Below are 21,843 nucleotides of genomic sequence, written 5' to 3'. Positions count from 1 at the left end.
GATGTCCAAAGATGTGGTTTCTAGTTTCTTCATAGCTATTATGTCACCTGCAATATTTAATATATATAACTATATATACATGCATGCTCCAGATTATGACAAATAATATAGCTCAATATATGTTTTGATAACATTCAAAGACTCCTAAAAATTGTGTTATTATCCACAGACCGTTCCCAACCATGTGCATTACTGCTCCATGATATCTCATGTATTCATATTTTTAAATAAAAAGGAGCAATCCAATCAATATCCTAAATGTGTTTTTTTTTTTCCAATAAACCAGTTTTTCAATAAATCAGTGCTGCAAATATCTTGCACTGCTGGGGAGGTGGGTTAACGCCTGCTATAGAAATCAAAGGATGCTTAAAAACTCATTAAAAATTGCAGTAAGACATGAATGGAAAAAAAAATTGTAAGTTGTTATTACACACACAGTGCAGTGTTATTATTACACACACAGTGCAGTGTTATTATTACACACACACAGTGCAGTGTTATTATTACACACACAGCACAGTGCAGTGTCATTATTACACACACAGTGCAGTGTTATTATTACACAGACAGTGCAGTGTTATTATTACACAGACAGTGCAGTGTTATTATTACACAGACAGTGCATTATTATTATTACACAGACAGTTCAGTGTTATTATTACACAGACAGTTCAGTGTTATTATTACACACACAGCGCAGTGTTATTATTACACACACAGCGCAGTGTTATTATTACACAGTGCAGTGTTATTATTACACAGACAGTGCAGTGTTATTATTACACACACACAACGCAGTGTTATTATTACACACAGCAGTTATTACACAGCACAGCGCAGTGTTATTATTACACACACAGTGTTGTGTTATTATTACACACACAGACACAGTGCAGTGTTATTACACACACACACACACACACACACACACACACACACACACACACACACACACACACACACACACACACACACACACACACACACACACACACACACACACACACACACACACACACACACGCAGTGTCATTATTACACACACAGTGCAGTGTTATTATTACACAGACAGTGCAGTGTTATTATTACACACACAGTGCAGTGTTATTATTACACACACACACAGTGCAGTGTTATTATTACACACACAGCACAGTGCAGTGTCATTATTACACACACAGTGCAGTGTTATTATTACACAGACAGTGCAGTGTTATTATTACACAGACAGTGCAGTGTTATTATTACACAGACAGTGCATTATTATTATTACACAGACAGTTCAGTGTTATTATTACACAGACAGTTCAGTGTTATTATTACACACACAGCGCAGTGTTATTATTACACACACAGCGCAGTGTTATTATTACACAGTGCAGTGTTATTATTACACAGACAGTGCAGTGTTATTATTACACACACACAACGCAGTGTTATTATTACACACAGCAGTTATTACACAGCACAGCGCAGTGTTATTATTACACACACAGTGTTGTGTTATTATTACACACACAGACACAGTGCAGTGTTATTACACACACACACACACACACACACACACACACACACACACACACACACACACACACACACACACACACACACACACACACACACACACACACAGTGCAGTGTCATTATTACACACACAGTGCAGTGTTATTATTACACACAGTGTTGTGTTATTAACACACACACACATACACACAGTGTTATTATTACACACACACACACACACAGTGCAGTGTTTTTATTACACACACACAGCAGTGTTATTATTGAAGCTCCCCCTCTCAAGCTCCTCCCGCCATAGCAACAGTTGCCCCGCAAGACGTCACTGCCGGGGTGAAAGGTCAGGCAGACGCCGGCGCTTCGCTCCCCGGGATGGACGTGTCCCGCCGCCGCTCGCTGCTGCTCTTCTCCGCTGCCGGGTTCCTGCTGCTCCTCTCCCGGGTGGTACTGGGGCGGGCGGAGAAGCTGTACGGCCCGGAGGACGCGGTGACCGTGCTGGGCAGCAGCACGGCAGGCGCCACGGTGTTTAACTCCTCCTGCGCCTGGCTGCTGGAGTTCTACTCGTCCTGGTGCGGGCACTGCGTCAGTTATGCGCCCACCTGGAAGGCCCTGGCCGGCGACGTGAGGGGTGAGAGGGGGGGGGAAGGGGGTGAGAGGGGGGGGGAAGGGGGTGAGAGGGGGGGGGAAGGGGGTGAGAGGGGGGGGAGCAATAAGGCACCAATAAGAAACTTATCTGGAGTGAGGGGTGCAATAAGGCACTTATTTGGAGTGAGGGGGGCAATAAGGCACTTATGGGGAGTGAGGGGGGCAATAAGGCACTTATGGGGAGTGAGGGGTGCAATAAGGCACTTATGGGGAGTGAGGGGTGCAATAAGGCACTTATGGGGAGTGAGGGGTGCAATAAGGCACTTATGGGGAGTGAGGGGTGCAATAAGGCACTTATGGGGAGTGAGGGGGGCAATAAGGCACTTATGGGGAGTGAGGGATGCAATAAGGCACTTATGGGGAGTGAGGGGCGCAATAAGGCACTTATGGGGAGTGAGGGGCGCAATAAGGCACTTATGGGGAGTGAGGGGGCAATAAGGCACTTATGGGGAGTGAGGGGGCAATAAGGCACTTATGGGGAGTGCGGGATGCAATAAGGCACTTATGGGGAGTGCGGGGTGCAATAAGGCACTTATGGGGAGTGAGGGTGCAATAAGGCACTTATGGGGGGTGAGAGGGGGGGGAAGGGGGTGAGAGGGGGGGGAAGGGGGTGTGAGGGGGGGGAGCAATAAGGCACCAATAAGAAACTTATCTGGAGTGAGGGGTGCAATAAGGCACTTATTTGGAGTGAGGGGGGCAATAAGGCACTTATGGGGAGTGAGGGGGGCAATAAGGCACTTATGGGGAGTGAGGGGTGCAATAAGGCACTTATGGGGAGTGAGGGGTGCAATAAGGCACTTATGGGGAGTGAGGGGTGCAATAAGGCACTTATGGGGAGTGAGGGGTGCAATAAGGCACTTATGGGGAGTGAGGGGGGCAATAAGGCACTTATGGGGAGTGAGGGATGCAATAAGGCACTTATGGGGAGTGAGGGGCGCAATAAGGCACTTATGGGGAGTGAGGGGCGCAATAAGGCACTTATGGGGAGTGAGGGGGCAATAAGGCACTTATGGGGAGTGAGGGGGCAATAAGGCACTTATGGGGAGTGCGGGATGCAATAAGGCACTTATGGGGAGTGCGGGGTGCAATAAGGCACTTATGGGGAGTGAGGGTGCAATAAGGCACTTATGGGGAGTGAGGGGGCAATAAGGCACTTATGGGGAGTGAGGGGGCAATAAGGCACTTATGGGGAGTGCGGGATGCAATAAGGCACTTATGGGGAGTGAGGGGCGCAATAAGGCACTTATGGGGAGTGAGGGGCGCAATAAGGCACTTATGGGGAGTGAGGGGGCAATAAGACACTTATGGGGAGTGAGGGGGCAATAAGGCACTTATGGGGAGTGCGGGATGCAATAAGGCACTTATGGGGAGTGCGGGGTGCAATAAGGCACTTATGGGGAGTGAGGGGCGCAATAAGGCACTTATGGGGAGTGAGGGGGCAATAAGGCACTTATGGGGAGTGAGGGGGCAATAAGGCACTTATGGGGAGTGCGGGATGCAATAAGGCACTTATGGGGAGTGAGGGGCGCAATAATGCACTTATGGGGAGTGAGGGGCGCAATAAGGCACTTATGGGGAGTGAGGGGGCAATAAGGCACTTATGGGGAGTGAGGGGGCAATAAGGCACTTATGGGGAGTGCGGGATGCAATAAGGCACTTATGGGGAGTGCGGGATGCAATAAGGCACTTATGGGGAGTGCGGGGTGCAATAAGGCACTTATGGGGAGTGAGGGTGCAATAAGGCACTTATGGGGAGTGAGGGGTGCAATAAAGCACTTATGGGGCGTGAGGGGGGCGAGGTCAGAAGGGAGGAAGCTATCAGGGAGGGGAGCAAAAAAACTACCTGATGGGCAATAAGGAACCAGAGAGGGGAAGGGGGCAGTAAGGCACCTGAGGAGGGGTTTTGTGTGTGGGGGGACGGGGACAATAAGGCATTTGAGGGGAGATGGTGGACAATAAGGTGGTTGAGGAGGAAAATAAGGCACATGGGGGGTGGGAAGGGTTTTACCCTGGTAAATAAAAAAACCCTGATTTGTTAGGGATATTCAAGGTATACCCATGGTATGTATGTGTAAAAATAAGTGTGCAGATAAACTTAGAATTGAGGTACCATCACTGATATTGACGTGCAGGGATATAACCAGGATAGGTGCATGGCAATAATATAGATCTGCAAGGAGGGGATTGGATATACCAAGTGTAATTAATTACATGGCAATGAGGAGGAGATGTGTACTCCAGGTAGGCACGTGGTAACATGGGTCCTAAGGGCGATGGATAATCTTGGGATAGATGGCAATAAAATACCATGAGGAGAGAGGATACCCAGGACATGGCTGTAACCTGCTGTCCAGCATTGGCCTGAGAATAACAATGAAATGTTGCAATAAATAGTGGACAGAGTTGTGTATGATTTGCCAATGTATGTACCGCTGTTTCCAAGTTTACCTATTAGCCGAGTAATTTTCTTACCTAATTTTTTTGAGCGTGGTGGCATAGCTGATGAACCTGAAAAGATGGAGCTGAAGTGTAATCTTCAGAAATGGGAAATCATGAATTTGCTATCTGCTCTACCTGGAAAGATAGTTTGAAGTACATTATATTGAATTGCTTGTCAGTGAAGAATAAATTTGGACTGTAAATAGCATGAACCATTACGCTACTAAATGTGTTTAAAATAACACCGTGATATAAAGGTGTGCAATCCCAAATAAGGACGGACAGTTTTATTTTTTTAGGGGCATCTGAGTTTGGGGGGGGGGGGGTCAAAAGTGTGTCAATCGTATTCTTTCCCCTGATCCCCCTCACCCCCACCTACCGGTGGCTTTATCGGAGAACCAATAAAGTTATGTGGAGGGGGACATTGGCTGTACATGCACTTGCTGATATCCCATCGCACAAAAAGGATACAGCCAGAGGAAACGAATCCCCTGCCGTGGCTAGCTTGAAGAAATTAAAGAAAAATGTGAAATACTTTTAGGCGTCCAGATTTGGGTAGGGAAAAAAAAAGGTATTGATTACCTTAAACGTGTCACTGGAATTAATTCACTTTGGTGTTAGGGGAGGGATTGCCCCTTCAATTCCTGTGTTTGGGTCATTGCAGGCCAGTCCTGTTCATGGTTACCCAGATGCATAACTTTCCATATTTTTTTTGTATCTCTGCGCAGTCCTCTAAGCCTTTCTGGCCTGTTTTGTGCAAGTATTTGGCTATATATTTAGAAGAGGCCCGATCTGTGTTTCTCTTTTAAGCTTTCAGTCCTAAATCACCTTGCCACATACACTACTGTACCCTGCTTGCCCATGAGTATATTCTCATCTGTAGAATTTTTTTTCCCCCCAGCTTTATATTTTTATTTCTTTTATAAAACAACAAAAGATAACATTACAGCATTTCGAAATATGCTGTTAACATTGGGGATTGAGGGAGGTGTAGGGGGTAGAGTTGAAAGGGACATGGCATAAGTTACATGGTTACAATCTATTCATTTTAGTACTTGTTTATTTTCCAATATTATTATTCAACTAGCTGAGAGACCCGGCGTTGCCCGGGATGTAAATGCGTAATAGGTTGTATTATTTATAAATCGTGGAACAATAGGTGAGTATTTGTTGTAAAGGTTGGATAATAATGTTGAAAAGAAAGATGGAAGAAAATGGAATACGATGTTGTTTAAAAATGGTTTATTGTAAACACACCACAGTACAATGTATATTTTGGTGACATAAGTGATGTGAAAATGTGAGGCGTGTGTCCTGCTAGGGTGTGAGTGTGTGTGAGGCGGCGGGTGGGTGTTCAGTACGGGTGGCGCGTGGGTAGTGAGTGCTGGCTGTGGGTCGGGGTCCTGCTAGGGTGTGAGGCGAGTGCAGGTGACAGCTGGTCAGTGATATTGTTGCGTAGCGGCAGGAGGCGGCAGGTGTGTGTCGAGTGTGTGGGGTGGGTGAGAGGCGGCGGGTGTGTGTCGAGTGTGGCAGGTCTGTTTAGTGCGTGCGGCGGCTGTGTGGCGCGGGGATGTGAGCGGTGGGCGGGTGAAAGGCAGAAGTGCGGGTGGGCGAAAGGCAGAGGCGGGAGGGCGGACGAAAGGCGTTGAAGGAGGGGAGGTGAGGTCGGAGGGGTGGTGGGGGGTGGTGAGGGGAGGTGAAGGGGGGCGGAGGGGAGGTCGGAGGGGAGGTGAGGATGGGTGGTGAGGGATGGTGAGGGGAGGTGAAGGGGGGGCGGAGGGGAGGTGAAGGGGGGGCGGAGGGGAGGTGAAGGGGGGGCGAGGGGAGGTGAAGGAGGGGTGAGGGGAGGTGAAGGGGGAGAGGTGAAGGGGGGGTGACGGGAGGTGGAGGGGGTTGCCGGGAGGTGAAGGGAGGGGGGGGGGGTGACGGGAGGTGGGGGGGGGGTGACAGGAGGTGAAGGGAGGGGGGGGTGACAGGAGGGGGGTGACAGGAGGCGAAGGGGGGGGTGACAGGAGGTGAAGGGGGTGTGAAGGGAGGAAGGGAAGGGGGAGGTGAAGGAGAGGAAGGGGGAAGAGGGAGGTGGGGGAGGAGGGGAAGGGGGAGGAGGAGGGGGGGAGGTGGGGGAAAGGGTGAAGGGTGGAGGGGTGAAGGGGGTAAAGGTGGGGGAGGGGAAAAGGGGGGAAAGGTGGGGGAGGAGGGAAAGAGGGGGGAAGGGGGGAAAGAGGGGTGGAGGGGGGGAAGGGGGTGGAGGGGGGGATGGGGAAAGGGGGGAGGTGGAGGAGGGGAAGTGGGGAGGTGAGGAGGGTAAGGGGGGAGGTGAGGAGGGGAGGTGGAGGAGGTGGAGGAATGGAAGGGGGGAGGTGGAGGAGGGGGGAGGTGGAGGAGGGGAATGGGGGAGATGGAGGAGGGGAAGGGGGAGATGGAGGAGGGGAAGGGGGAGGTGGTGGGAAGAGGGGGGAGGTGGTGGGAAGGGGGGAAGAGGGGGGAGGTGGTGGGAAGGGGGGAGGTGGTGGGAAGGGGGAGGTGGGAAGGGGGGGGAGGTGGTGGGAAGGGGGGGGAGGTGGTGGGAAGGGGGGGGAGGGGAGGTGGTGGGAAGGGGGGGGCGGTGGAAAGGGGGGGGAGGTGGTGGGAAGGTGGTGGGAGGTTGTAAGGGGGAGTGAAGGGGGGTGAAGGTGGGGGTGGGGGTGAAGGGGGGGTGGAGGGGGGGGTGGAGGGGAGGTTAAGGGGGGGGTGGAGGGGAGGTTAAGGGGGGGTGGAGGGGAGGTGGAGGTGAAGGGGGGGTGAAGTGGAGGGGATGTGGAAGGGAGGGGAAGTGTAGTGAGGGGTGGGTGAGGGGAGGTGGAGGGGAGGGGAAGTGTAGTGAGGGGTGGGTGAGGGGAGGTGAAGGCCGCTCACTCACCCGTCCGGCAGCTCCCACGTGGATCTGAGGCGGGAGGCAGCGTGTTGTGGCCGCTCCCCCGCTGAGTGTAGCGGCGCCGGGGGGGGGGATGGGGTGGAGGGGAAGTGAGTGAGAGGAAGTGAGTGAGGGGAGGTGATCACTCCGCTCCCCCGCTGAGTGTAGCGGCGCCGGGGGGGGGGGGGGGTGGAGGGGAAGTGAGTGAGGGGAGGTGATCACTCCGCTCCCCCGCTGTGTATCAGCGCCGGGGGGGGGGGTGGAGGGGAAGTGAGTGAGGAGAGGTGATCACTCCGCTCCCCCGCTGAGTGTAGCGGCGCCGGGGGGGTGGAGGGGAAGTGAGTGAGGGGAGGTGATCACTCCGCTCCCCCGCTGACTGTAGCGGCGCCGGGGGGGGGGGGGTGGAGGGGAAGTGAGTGAGGGGGGGTGAAGGCAGCTCCCTCACCCGTCCGGCAGCTCCCTCACCCGTCCGGCAGCTCCCACGTGGAGGGGGGGGGGGTGAAAGCGCGGGAAACAGGAAGAGGCGGAGCCTCCGGGACCGGTGGGGAAGAGAGCGGGAGATGTGCTGCTAATGTATGTAACACCGTGTGTGTGTGTGTGTGTGTGTGTGTGTGTGTGTGTGTGTGTGTGTGTGTGTGTGTGTGTGTGTCTGTGTGTGAGACTGTGTGTGTGTGTGAGACTGTGTGTGTGTGTGTGTGAGACTGTGTGTGTGTGTGTGTGAGACTGTGTGTGTGTGTGTGTGTGAGACTGTGTGTGTGTGTGTGTGTGTGTGTGTGTGTGTGTGTGCAGGCCAATGAGAGGTGTGGGGGGCGGGCGGCCCAAGGGACCAATGAGATTGCCGCTAGGGACACCGGACATCCAGGCAGGCAAACATACAGTGCTTTCACTAATATAGTATAAGATACAACATTATTTTAATCAGTTTCTCCAAAATATCATCACAAAATATCATCGGCGCTGCTACAATCATTACAACACACAGAAACCCGATAACCATCCCGGGGCTGCCAGGCACAAATCAACATATTCTATAGTTCCAGGGTCTGTAGGACAAGATCTGGTTCTGCAATTCTGTTTAGACAAGGTATCCAAATATTTCTAAATTTGTCCATGGAGTCTGTTAAATATGCAGTAATTGTTTCGTAGCGAAGCCAGTCTCTTATTTTGGTTACATTTGGTGTAGGACCCTTCCAGGAGGCAGCTATAGCGCATCTAGTTGCTGACAGAAAAAGCAGAATGCGTTTACACTCATAGTATGGTATGTTTAATGGGGGCTCATTTAGCAGGGCTGTCCATGGACTCAGTTGTAATGTTATATTTAAAACTCTATTTATAAGCCAGTGCTCTCCGACCAGACGCCAGCTATCAGTGGGCAGTCCCACCAGATATGCGCCATCGTTCCTCTCTGACCACAGGCCCCATAAACAGTCTGGGGAGATGTTCCCGTAAATTCTGTGTTATCTGTCTGGGGTCAAATACCAGCGGTATAACACTTTATACGCATTTTCTTTTATATTAGTATTTAGATATATAGAGGAAGTTGCTTCCCATATATCCTCCCAAGTGGAGGGTTCCTGGGGTTCCCCCAAATCCTCAACCCACCGTCTGATATAAACCTTATTCTGGTCTAGTAGAGGCGGGATAATTGCTTGATAGAATATGGTTATCTGGCTTTTTGCAAATGGATTTGAGAGACAGATCTTCTCAAATTTAGTACTGTGGATGGACACTTTTTCATGTGCTTGTTGCTTGACAAAATGTCTCAACTGCATATACCTGAATAGTTCTGAGTTGGGCATCAGATGTGTCTCCTGCATCTGGGTGAGGGTCATAACCTTATCTTTCTCCATAAAATCTCCAACTCTACTCAGACCCTGTTCCATCCACCAATAAAGACTCAGAATCACGGCCCGGCCAAAACATTGGGTTATTAATTAGAGGTAACATTGTGAAGTTGGAGGTTGTCAAATTACATTTTAAACTTATTGTGTTCCACACCTGTATAGTGTATGGTTTTAGGAAGGACGGTATCACCCACTACTCTGTTAGCCTTGGGTATCCACAGGAGAAAACCCAATGGCACCAACCCAGAACAGGAGTCATTTATATCTAACCATCTCACCAAGCCAGGAGGAGTATGCCACAGCGTCACCTAGGCCGCCTGACTGTAGGATTTTATATGTGGTACTGCCAGGCCTCCCCCTTGCTTTGGTCTCATTAGGGTGTTAAGACTAACATGTGACTTTCTGTTATTCCAGATAAACCTGGTGATACAGCTCTGAAGACTAGAGAGATCGCTATTCTTAAGTGGTATCAGCAGGGTTCTATAGAGATACAACATTCTGGGTAGGAGGGTCATTTTGACCGCTGCTATTCTACCGAACCAGGATATTGAGTATTTTCGACCAGGACTTGAGATCTTCTTTTTTTTTTTTTTTTTTCCTTATACATTGAGGGAAAATTTGCCTGATACAATGTGTGATATGAGTTGGTTATTTGTAATCCTAAATAAATTAAACTACAGTATTTGTTTTCCATTTGAAATTGAGTGAAAGGAGTTTAATTACTTCCGCTGGCAAATTTATATTGAGAGCCTCTGATTTACTCTTATTTTAAGGCCAGATATTTTTTCAAACCTATTTAGAAGGCTAAATAAATTTGGTAGTATTGTATTGTATTGTATGTCTTTATTTATATAGCGCCAAAAGTGTACTCAGCGCTTCACAAAGAATACAGTACAGGGAATTTTAAAAATACAATAAGTGAAGCAAAAATCAGACACTGGGAAAGGAAATCCCTGCCCCGAAGAGCTTACAATCTAAGAGGTTTGAGGGGAAACTTAAAGACAGCAGGTGAGGGAATAAGTGCTGTAGATGGGTGTGCTTGGCCACAATTGGTGGTATCAGTGACTGTGGGACAATAGCCAGTGGTGCAGGCTATTGGGATGCTTGATTTGTGGGGCAAGTTTTAAGGTTAGTCGGTGTTAAATGAAAAGGTTAACACCATTTCAAGGGGAAGAGATGGCAGGGAGGCGTGGGTGAGATAAGGTGTGTATGTCTAGCTTCAGGCTTAGTGAGTAAAATATCATCGGCAAAAAGACTAATTTTATATTTCTGTGTGCCGACCATCATTCCAGCTATATTTGTCTTAAGCCTGACTCCAGTGTCCATGGGCTCGATCGCCAGGGCAAATAAAAGGGGCGAAAAGGGGCATCCCTGTCTCGTGCCATTTTTAATTGGTACCAACCCCGAGGTGCATCCTGCAGTGCATATCGCTGCTTCTGGTGATGCATATAGAGCAGTTGTATCCAGCTAAGAAAATTTCCCTTGTAACCAAAAGCCGTTGTGTTGTAAATAGATACGACCAATCTACCCTGTCAAAAGCTTTTTCCAAATCTAGGGTAAGTAGCATTGTGGGTATCTTATTTGTTTGTGCAGTATGTATTAGATTGGTCACTCTACGGATATTATCTGGGGCTTGTCTTTGTGGAATAAATCCCACTTGTTCTGGATGAACAAGTCTAGGAAGCAATTTTATTTAATCTGGTTGGTAAAATTTTGGCCAGAATCTTAACATCAGTATTAATGAGATATCGGTTGGTAACTGCGGAAGTCTGTCAGGTCTTTCCCTGGCTTATGTGTAAGCGGAATCATAGCCATTTAGTTTGGGATAGTCTTACTTTCAATTAAGCTATTGAATAACTTTGTTAGATGTGGGGTTACTTTTTCCTAGAATTTTTTATAATATAGACTGGGGAAACCATCGGGTCCCGGAGCTTATTTTTATTTTATTATAGTGGAGACCCCTTCCTCTGTAGCAAGACCTTTCAGACCCCCTAGTTCTTGGTAAATTACATTCTTTTAGAAAATCTATTCCATCTTTTGTTGTGTTTTTTTTTTTGTTTATCTGGGTTTTTTGTCCTTCATGTAGTTCCGTATAAAATGTATGGAGCTCTGATATGGTTTCAGGGTTGTGGAAGGGTCCTGTTTTTAAGTTTGATAGCTGAAATATATGGTTGACTTTGTTTATTTCTCAATTTACGTGCCAGCATAGTGTCAGGTTTATTATCTTTTTGGTAGAAAACTAGTCCTGTCCAGCGTAAAGTCTTTCAGTCTTGATCCGTCAAAAGTATACTTTGGATTGTGTCGTTAACTATTGTGTCAAATTTTTGTTTGTTGCGGATTTCTAGTTCTGACAGTTCTTTTTTTGTTAATTTAAATTTTTTTGCTAGCCTTATTTCCTGTATGACGCTCTTTATTATCATACCCCAAATAAATGCCTTATGTGCTGTCCATAAAATACTTGAGGTTGTGTCTTTGTTATAATTTATGGAAAAATAAAATTCTAATTCCTCATTAATTTCTTGTACAATCTCAACGACTGCCAGCAATGAACTATTAAGTCTCCAGGAGTTAAAAGCAGGAGGTCTGTACCAGGAATTTAAAATAGTTTCAACTTGTGTATGAACTGACCAAGTGATTGGGAGTATATTAGCAGTGCGAATCTGCGAAAACATACTGGAGTCTATAAAAATATAATCTACCAGGCATACCCCGCATTAACGTAAGTAATGGGTCCAGAGCATGTATGTAAAGCGAAAATGTACTTAAAGTGAAGCACTACCCATGACCCACACCTCTGTAATGCCCTTCTCCTCAGTACCCGACTAGCACCCTCTCTATCCACCTTTAAGACCCACCTTAAGGCCTTGGCCATGGTTTTTGCTTGCTGGCGGAGGCGAGCTAAGGCTCAGGGAAAGCGGGTGCTTTCCCTGGCCTTAGCGCGCCGTCCGGGGGCGTGTCAGCTGGGGGGCCAGTGACGTCACGGAGCTGGTTTGCCCTCATTGGGCGAACCGCTCACGTGACCGGCCCTGCGCTCCGGCAAGCGCTTGATTTTAAAATTTCCCTAAGACCTACGCTTCCGCACGCTTGCAGAAGCGTAGGCGAGCCCCTACTAAAGCCGCTTTCATTGCGGCTGTAGGGGCTCACTGGTAAGTACCAGCACGCCTCAGCACGGCGCGCTGACCATGCCCGAGGCCTTAGACACACTTGCTTAAAGAAGCATATGAATAGCACTGTGGATATTCTGAACACGTGATACATAAAGCTTGGTCCCCTGCAGATGCACTTACCAGATCTCCCTCCTACTGTCTCTGTACGTTCTCCCTACCAACTAATTAGACTGCTAGCTCCTCGGGGCAGGGACTCCTCTTCCTTAATGTTACTTTTATGTCTGAAGCACTTATTCCCATGATCAGTTATTTCTATTATCTGTTATTTATTTGATTACCACATGTATTACTACTGTGAAGCGCTATGTACATTAATGGCGCTATATAAATAAAGACATACAATACAACCTTTTTTCCACTTATCGATGCTTGTACTGTACTGCACTGCAATCGTCATATACGTGCATAACTGATGTAAATAACGCATGTGTAACAGGCTCTATAGTCTCCCCGCTTGCGCACAGCTTTGGTACAGGTAGGGAGCCGGTATTGCTGTTCAGGACGTGCTGACAGGCGCATGCGTGAGCTGCCGTTTGCCTATTGGGCGATATGTCCTTACTCGCGAGTGTACTTAAAGTGAGTGTCCTTAAACCGGGGTATGCCTGTATCCTCTAGTATTTTTGTGAGGGTTGGAGAAGAACGTGTAGTCCCTCCTCAGCGGGTACATTGTTCGCCACGCATCTAGTAGAAAAAATTATTTTAGGTGTTTTTGTTGAGACATTACAGTACAATTTTTTTTTCTTTGTCTCGCTTCCTAGCAATACTCCTGGTTGAATTGGGGAGGGATCTATCAATGGTTTTCTCTATTATATGATTCATATCTCCCGCTACAAAAGTTTTTTTTTTTTTTTTAACCTCCTAACTTATTAAAAGAAACTCGTCAAAAAAAAAGCTTGGAGGGTCCTTTAGGGTCATAGACATTTGCTGGAGTGATTGGGGTGTTGTAAATAGAGCCTATCAATTATATCTTCCCTCTTAATCGCATACTTTTTTTTTCTATTTGAAAAGGGGTACTATTGCTAAAAATAATTTCTACTCCATTGTTTTTGTCCTAACTGATGACCGATAAACTTGAGAAAAATGTTTGTCCAGATAGCTCGGGAAGACGTGGAGCTGAAATGCGTTTCTTGTAGACAAAGTATTTCGGCCTTTAATTTTCTATGATCGGTAAACGCTATCCTACACTTTCTAGGACTATTAAGACATTTGGTATTATGTGTTACTATTTTATTGAACATTCTTATTGTGATTTGTGCGATGTGCTACAGAGACTGCATATTAATTTCAACCATCTGTACAATTCTAAGTCAAAACACCAGGTACAGGCCCAGAATGGCTACGCAATGCTAAGGCCGCGCTTATAGTGCCGGCGACGCGATGTCGCCCGAAAACAAATACATTGCCGCCGCCGCGTGCGCTTATAGTGCACGCGACAAGCGATGCCGCCGTCGCGAAAATCTGAAGCCGGCGAAATTTGATTTTTTAAGGGTTGTCGCGTCACGTGGCGGCCCTTGAACAAATGAAATTGCCGGAATCCCGCGACCCCGACGCCCGGCGAAACATAATTTTCGCCGGTGGCTACGGGTGATGTCACCCGCCGTGTCGCCGTCGCCAACGACGGCGACACGGTAAGTTTGGCTCTGTGTTTTGCAGAAGCAGTGTGACGTGTCAGCGAAATGCTTGAGTGACTTTGAATAAGAAATATACCTTCCTTGCAATTGAATGGGGATTACATTGGCTCAGTTCGAGGCACACAATGGTACCACGTGGCCACGGCTTTTGTAAACGTTTGTTTATTAAATCCGTATTTATAAATGTTTTCTTGCCTAATTCTGGTGTTGGTTGTATTAGAGAAGTTTTGCTATTTATCAGAACATGGTCTGCAAAATGGGAAACAAACAGGTTGTGGGAACTGCCACTGTTTGCTCAGCAGGGAAACGTATTGTGTAAACAATCAGCATTCATCTACATTAATTCTCACATTAAGTAAACAATATGTATTTGCTTTCAGTTAAGAATAACCTTCTTTTTAAATTCAGATTACATGGTCGCCTTTTACAAGGTACAGAATAGTTATTGGTCAATACGTCTATTTAATAATGTTCCTACATGGTAAAAACAAAGTGGCAGCAATTTACTGGTTATACTCTGTTTTATGGAAACTCCGCAGTATCTTGAAAGAAGGTCATTATTTTTCCAGTGCTGGAAATTCTGCAAGGCCCCTCCGGATACTCTTCCTCCTCTTCCCCCTCCCCCCCATCACTTTCTAGCAAATAAACCAGAACAGTTTAAAGATAAATGAAACATTGTTTATCTTCAAAATACTGTGTAATCTGCATTATATTCCCTGAGAATGTGATGAAATATTGCGGTTTTTACAATTGCTGTTTAAGGGCTGTTATATAGTGTGTGCCTGTGTGCCTGTGTGCCTGTGTGACTGTGTGTTTTCAAATTAAAAAAAATTATTAAAGGATTTATTTATCATATTGTACACACACACACACACACACACACACACACACACACACACACACACACACACACACACACACACACACACACACACACACACACACACACACACACACACACACACACACACACACACATTTTCAGCGGCGGAAGCGGCGCAAATTCTTTCTTATTTTCTTCTTTCCCCCTGTCGGACGGTTCTACTCTCCTTGCCGTGCGTGCGGCGCCATTATAGAAAGGCTGACCAATGTCTGCCAACTATAAATGCCGCGCGCACGGCGCAGCAAGCGCAGGCACTATAGAACGGGCCTACGGCATTGTTATTTAAACACCAGATTAGTGGTAAAAAGTGGCGAACCCATGAAAATGCATTTTTGATTTATTTTTACGTTTAAAATACAAATAAAATTCCTTAAAATATATCATATTTTTTTAAATCGCGCGGTGACTCATCCCCCTAATACTCCATTCTCCACGTATTTTCCATCGCCTGCCCTGCATTCCCAGGTTGTCTATCTAATCAAATGTCCCTGCGGATTACATTGTTTGCGAAACTGGCACGTTAACGAGAAGAGGCCCTACATTGCTCTGCTTCTGATCCAGGACACCTCCCTGAAGTGGAACATCCCTGCCAAGTTTGCATTGTATCGGTCACGCTGGTCAAAAGATATCCGCAATGCATGACGCAGGACATTTAAACTGTGCTATTGTTGGGCACACCGTTCCTTACCTGCATAAATACCGACACTGCTACAGAGATGACTGTCTCTGGAAACTGGGGTGTCTAAGGATCTGAAATTAACACAGTTCAGATCTGGAGACCCTCCGCTTCAATCCTGTAATTAAAAAAGTAATAATTACATTTAAAAAGCAATGCAGCCTGTTCTGCTGTATTTAGGGGCCCTTAGGTTGTGGCCACGCTGCCGCTGAGCACGCTCATGCTTGAGACGGTGATGTCACCAACTCTCCAAGCATGAGCGCAGGCTGGCCTGCCCCACTGCCCCCACTCCCGCCCCCCGGCAAATCTCCACACTGTTTACAGAACGGTCATGTGACCATTCTCAGCGCTTGGAAATCAAATTTCCAAGCGCTGAGCTTTGGAGAGCATACGTGCGAGTATTGCCGTACACAATTGATATTATTGAAGCGGCAGTGTGGCCACAGCCCTTTTCTATAACGGTTGAAGTGGCCAACCTGGCCTTTCTTGGTCGATATTCAGCATTGAAGTAAATGCTATGTCTGATAACGATTAAGCTCCTAAATGTCAATCTACTCAATATATTTCTCCTCCATACACTCTATTGTACATGCTCTGACCTTTCTGGTATATATGTTTATCTTTATTTATATAGCGCCATTGATGTACATAGCGCTTCACAGCAGTAATGCACGTGGCCATCATATAAATAACAAATACAAATAACACATGATGTCAAGAAGTGCTTCAAACATAAAAGTGACATTTAGCAAAAGGAGTCCCTGCTCCGAAGAGCTTACAATCTTGTGTGATCTGATAATGGGATTTCCCTGCATATGGCCATTACTTTTTTTTTTGTTATCCTGCTATTAATTAGACAGACTTTATTTAGGATATCTACCATTTCTTTTATTCCATAATGTTGAATTCTGTATCGTCATGCTGTTTGTTATAAAAACACGTATGACGCACAAGCATACAATGATCACTGTCCCCACTTGCCCATCATGTATTTCCTTTCCCAAGCAACACTTTTTAGTGTTTATATTCTGTTAGCTGCCGGCATCCTCCCTGGTTTTTGCTTTCCCCGCTAATGTTTCGTGGTTTCTTTGCTCCGCGCGTCTCCATTTTGATTGCTTCTATTGCCTCCGCTGTTGGGATTTGCCAATAGTTGCACTTGATTTTGTTTTAACATGAATTAAACAAATAGCCATTAGTCCAGTTGCGTTAGTGCAGAGTGAGTGAGTAAGTGAGTGCACTTTAGTATTAGGTGATACTTTTTTTTTATTTGGACTAACAATAGATATTATCAGACCAGTTTTGGGGTGTTCTCTCTTCCTCAGTTCAGCGATACTGATTTTACAGAGATCCCATGAGCTTAACACAGATGTAAAAATCCAGATAACAATCGAAGATGCGAGATGCATCAATAATTGCAAAGAGAATAGTAAATAAACCGGCAGGGCAATACATGGGTGAAGGAGCAGTGGGAAACATTAAGTGTTCTGGTTCTGTTGCTACCTTTGAATTAATTATTTTGAATATTAGTGTTACGTCACTAATTATATTTGTTGGTTCTTGTGTGTTTACCTCTGGTTTTTTTTTCACTTGCCTTGTTTACTTTATACCAGACGCTGTTCACACCCGCGCGTGACTTTTTATGTTTGTTTACTGCTGGCGTTTTAGGGCATATATACTGGTTGGTTAACATGATGTTGCTAAAGGTCCCATTGGAACCAAAATGTTGATCTCCCTATAATACATTTCTTCACCGATGACCAATTCGGGAGTGCTGCTTCCCTATTTGCTGTTTACAAACTGTCTCCCATGCAACTCGCATCAACCTAGCTGAGGTGCTTGCGTGCGCGTATAATGTATTGTATATTGTCTGTATGTCATCTTTAATATCCTCTAGCGCAGGGGTAGCCAACTCTAGTCCTCAAGCGCCACCAACAGGTCAGTTTTTAAGGATAACACTGCTTCAGCACAGATGACTGTCATTGATTGAGCCACCTGTGCTGAAGCAGGGATATCCTTACTTGCCTGTTAGTGACCCTTGAGGACTGGAGTTGGCCACCCCTGCTTTAGATTGTAAGCTCTCAGGAGCCAGGGCCTCTACATTCTCTAGCTTGTCTGTCCTTGTCATTCAGTTAATGTAATTGATGTTACTGTACCCCCCCCCCTCTCTGTACCGCACAGCGGAATATGTTGGCGCTTTACAAAGAAAGGACAGTAATATATGCCTGTATAAGTGAATGCATATTGAGTGACCTTTTTGTTTCAGCCAGAAAGTGCAGACTCTTGAAACAGAAGAGTGCAAAGGAGTACCCGCATCGCAGCTGCTGCTCTCTGACCCAGGCATGCAACTAGACACAAGCCAGCATTGTCAGACGGCATTAACATTTTAGTGCATCTATTCGTTGTGTATATCACCATCTCAACAGTTGGGAATGGGGGGTAGTAGTGAAAAGGCCATGCGTCAGATTCCCTGAAGCCAAACTTTTTTTTTTCTTTCCAGTGTGATGGGGAATAGTCTGTTATCCCTTTTGTTCCATTGAATGTCTGTCCATCTGTTCCCGAATGCTTGCAGTTACCTCTGGCGCTCATTCAGCTGTCTGCATGTCTGGTGTAACTGAAATCCCCATTCAGCTTGCATCACACATGGGTTAGGTTGTCAGCCCTGTTTCCCCCACCCCCTTAAACATTTTTCACTTTGAATTGTTTTCTTTTTATTGTGTTTTTTTCAGAAGGGAGGGGGTACAAAAAGCAACAGTGTTGGGGTGGGATTACACAACATGGAGAAATGATTGGGTTACAACTTAGTATTTAGTAAGATCCAGTTTGTACGAGGATATTTTGAAGTTGTTTAATACAACAGGTTTTGGTCCTTTGGTTTAATCTAACACGGCTTTCTGCTAAACACATACCATGCTATTGGATGAACTGATATTCGCTCTATATTTTTTATAATAAAGTTTCTAATATCTGACTTTTTATCTACTGCATTCATCAGCTGGCAGCCAACGCAAGTAGCTAGGAGAGACCTCTTTGGTTGGTCATGTGGGTTACACATTCTTTTTATTTGGCCAGATCCAACAGTGTTCCACACTGAATTAAAATACTGAACTTGCTGCATTGTAAAGTAAAAATGATTTTTTTCCCCTGCCATTGTAACTCTTTAATTTCTCTCTCTCGAGACAATGCTATTAAAAACAATTTGCCACACAATTTGTTGGCATATATGGCATGTCGTTTGGGCTGCCCCCCCTGTTGACAGATCCCAACAGAAGGTTCATTTCTCCAAATAATGGTTTCTAGTTCAGCAACATAGTTGGCAAATATTATATTGGGCTTTGGTTTTTTTTTGCCACCTTCTAGATTAATACACTGGGCGAGTTACTTATAATTTGTAGGTCAAAAAATAGAGAGAAAAGTGTATTTACACTATCTCTCTAGCTAGAAGCTCATTAATAGATGCACTCCGGGACTATTAAAACGTAACATTTATTGGGTATCAAAATAAAGTCTACATGCATGAAAGTCATAATGTGTAAAAAAAATAGGGTGGGAGTGAGGCAGGGGTGGTAGGGTTGTGCTAAAGGTGTATTGCCAAGTGTATACTAACCACCAAATAGGAAGGGTAAGTATGCAATGTTACCGCCTAAAGACTCCTATCCATGATAGGGCAACTGTACCTCATGGGTGCCTCTGTTTGTATAGCTAAGAGATCTTATAATTTGTACCATTAAACAGCAGTTACAAGATATTTCCATCAAGTTTAAACATCTGTTACCAGTTGACTTAAGGGTTTTTGGTGTTTACACTGGGGGTATTAGTGGGACTCCACGTGGTATAGAAGTAACCTTAGCTGGTTAGAGGTTTATAGCTTTATGTGGATTTAAGATTGCAGGGAAATGGCTGCGCTGAACATATTGAAGCTTTCACCTGATGATGAAGAGTAAGCATGCTATATTTCAACAGGTTCAACTTAAATGTAGAGTTTTTCTGGTGGAATTAACTGTACGTATTTAGTGATATGCAATCTGGGCATTCAAATGGATTTTTTGTGACTTTGTATTTTTGTGTGCGATATCAAATGTTTTTCATCTATAAAATTACTCGAGAGAAACGTATGAAGGATTACCCGATGTAAACTGATCAGCGTGTTGATATCAACAAATATTGTAAGATGTATCTGTTTTAAGATTATCCTTTTTTATGAAAATGCTCTTTCTCCCTAATTTTTTTTGTTCTTCTTGCAGACTGGGAAGCCGCAGTAAAGATTGGTGTTTTAGATTGTGCAGAGGAGGAAAACTTTGAGATCTGCAAACAATATGATGTTCATTTTTATCCAACATTTCGGGTAAGTTCTGTATATTTGTTTTTTTTTTTTCTCTATCGCTTAACTTTTTATTTTTTATTTTGAAATTTTTACTTTCTGGTGAAATTTTAAAAAGTTCACACAATTTCAAGAGAAATAATAGTTAGATATCCCTCGCACTCCCCCTTGAGCTCTTTTAATGAGTTTAAAAACGGCCTTGGTTTTACGTTCGGTAAGCTGCAGCATGTTCTAAAACAATTATTTCACCAGCCGTTTCTGTAGGCTAGTGCCCCCTGATAAGCACTATTGCAGTTTGAATACCCCCCCAATGTATTTAATTCCAACCCTGTTAACAGTTTAAACGTGTTCACTGCGTATGTCATGAACGTCTTAAGCTTTTACGTCCTTTACTATGTACTTCATTGTTGCAGCAGCAGTCTGTGTTGATCACCATTTTGTTTTTGCATTTAATAGTTTTTTTACTTGCCTTTTCCAAAGCGGTTTATTTATTTTTTAACATCTGATGTTTCCATTCTGTAAAGATAAAAGGATTTCACGTCTGGGAGGTGAAAAGGAAGCTTGCCCCTGAGCCTTTTTGCAGTCTAAGGGTTACCGGGATAACCCCAGAAGCTTGCGATTAAAAAAACAAACACAAAAAAAAAAAACAGTTTTTCTTAAACACTGGAAAAAATATGTATTGTGACAAAATAAGTTATGGTGAATAAGTGACGCAATCCCTCCGCCGTAGAGCAAATAAAAATATCACGTTCACATGACTGTCAAGTCTGCATCCCTGCCCTTCCCCATTATCTTTTAGAATACAGTACTCCCACTATTGTGTGTGTGTGTGTGTGTGTGTGTGTGTGTGTGTGGCCTATTATAGTTTTACTGAGTAAAAGCACGGTAACCATCAAGGCTTTGTTTTTGGCCCATTTTATATATTATCCTCTAAAGGCAGGCCAAAGGTTCTAGTGATCCGGTTTCAATCCTGTTAACGATTTCCCCTGCTGGCAAAGCCTGCAACTGATGAGCACGAGGGGAGTATGCAAATCTCAAAACCCGGAGCATAAAATAAACCTCTCAAACCAGAGTCCCTAGTTACGTCTCTAAAATGTAGTTTGCACCGCAGGCAGGCAAGTTTACTTTTACTGTGCACGCAAAGTGCTTGTTGTGCTGGAAACATCCGCTTGCTATTGAGTTCTGTAGAAATGCTCTACTGTCCTAATATGCCGTTGTAGTGATTTGGATTTCACAAGTGTGTAGGGGTGTAGCCCAACTTTATATTGTACACATACAGAAAAATAAATCTACACGCTGATTACCAGACACTGAGACAAACCAATATATAGGGCCATATTTATTAAGTGGTGCTATCCTTTAAGACCCCTTTGAGCTCTGGAGGACCCCTTATACGTTTCTAATTGAATGGGTGGTGTAGCACTAGAAGTAAATGTGGACCTTGATGTATACAGTTTCATCAAGGACTGTTAGTTTGGTCAGGGAGTTTGATTAAAAATCTTCTTGTACACCAATAAGGATGTTGGTTAGAGATTGCGTTACAGATGTGTGTGTATATACAGTCAGATTGCATACTGTGCAGGCATTTCAACCTGCGGCCCAAAGACACTATAGACCGTGGGTATCCAACTCCAGTCCCCAAAGGCCACCAACAGGGCAGGTTTTCAGGATATCCCAGCTTCAGCACAGGTGGTGGTCTTCGAATGAGCCAGTGATTGAGCCATCTGTGATGAAGCAGGGATATCCTGAAAACCTGCCCTGTTGGTGGCCCTTGGGGACTGCAGTTGGCCACCCCTGGTACAGATATTCTAGATTGCCCAAACTTTTGT

The 21,843-nt window shown here is 45.4% G+C and overlaps 1 protein-coding gene across 2 annotated transcripts in view; it reads left to right on the top strand.

Annotated features, from left to right (window-relative positions):
* The first annotated feature begins 1,856 nt into the window (after positions 1–1,856).
* The window catches only part of QSOX2 (quiescin sulfhydryl oxidase 2), a 55,019-nt gene continuing 35,032 nt past the window's right edge, over positions 1,857–21,843 (top strand). For both annotated transcript variants that reach the window (XM_075578854.1, XM_075578853.1), the window contains exons 1-2: positions 1,857–2,146; positions 19,938–20,038. In XM_075578854.1, coding sequence (XP_075434969.1) covers positions 1,891–2,146; positions 19,938–20,038 — 357 coding nt within the window. In that variant the 5' untranslated portion in view covers positions 1,857–1,890. The remainder of the gene's footprint in view (positions 2,147–19,937; positions 20,039–21,843) is intronic.

This window comes from Ascaphus truei, chromosome 21, assembly GCF_040206685.1.
Source record: "Ascaphus truei isolate aAscTru1 chromosome 21, aAscTru1.hap1, whole genome shotgun sequence".
Lineage (NCBI taxonomy): Eukaryota > Metazoa > Chordata > Amphibia > Anura > Ascaphidae > Ascaphus > Ascaphus truei.
The sequence above is the reverse complement of the archived record's forward strand: the minus strand, read 5'-3'. Positions and strand labels throughout refer to the sequence as shown.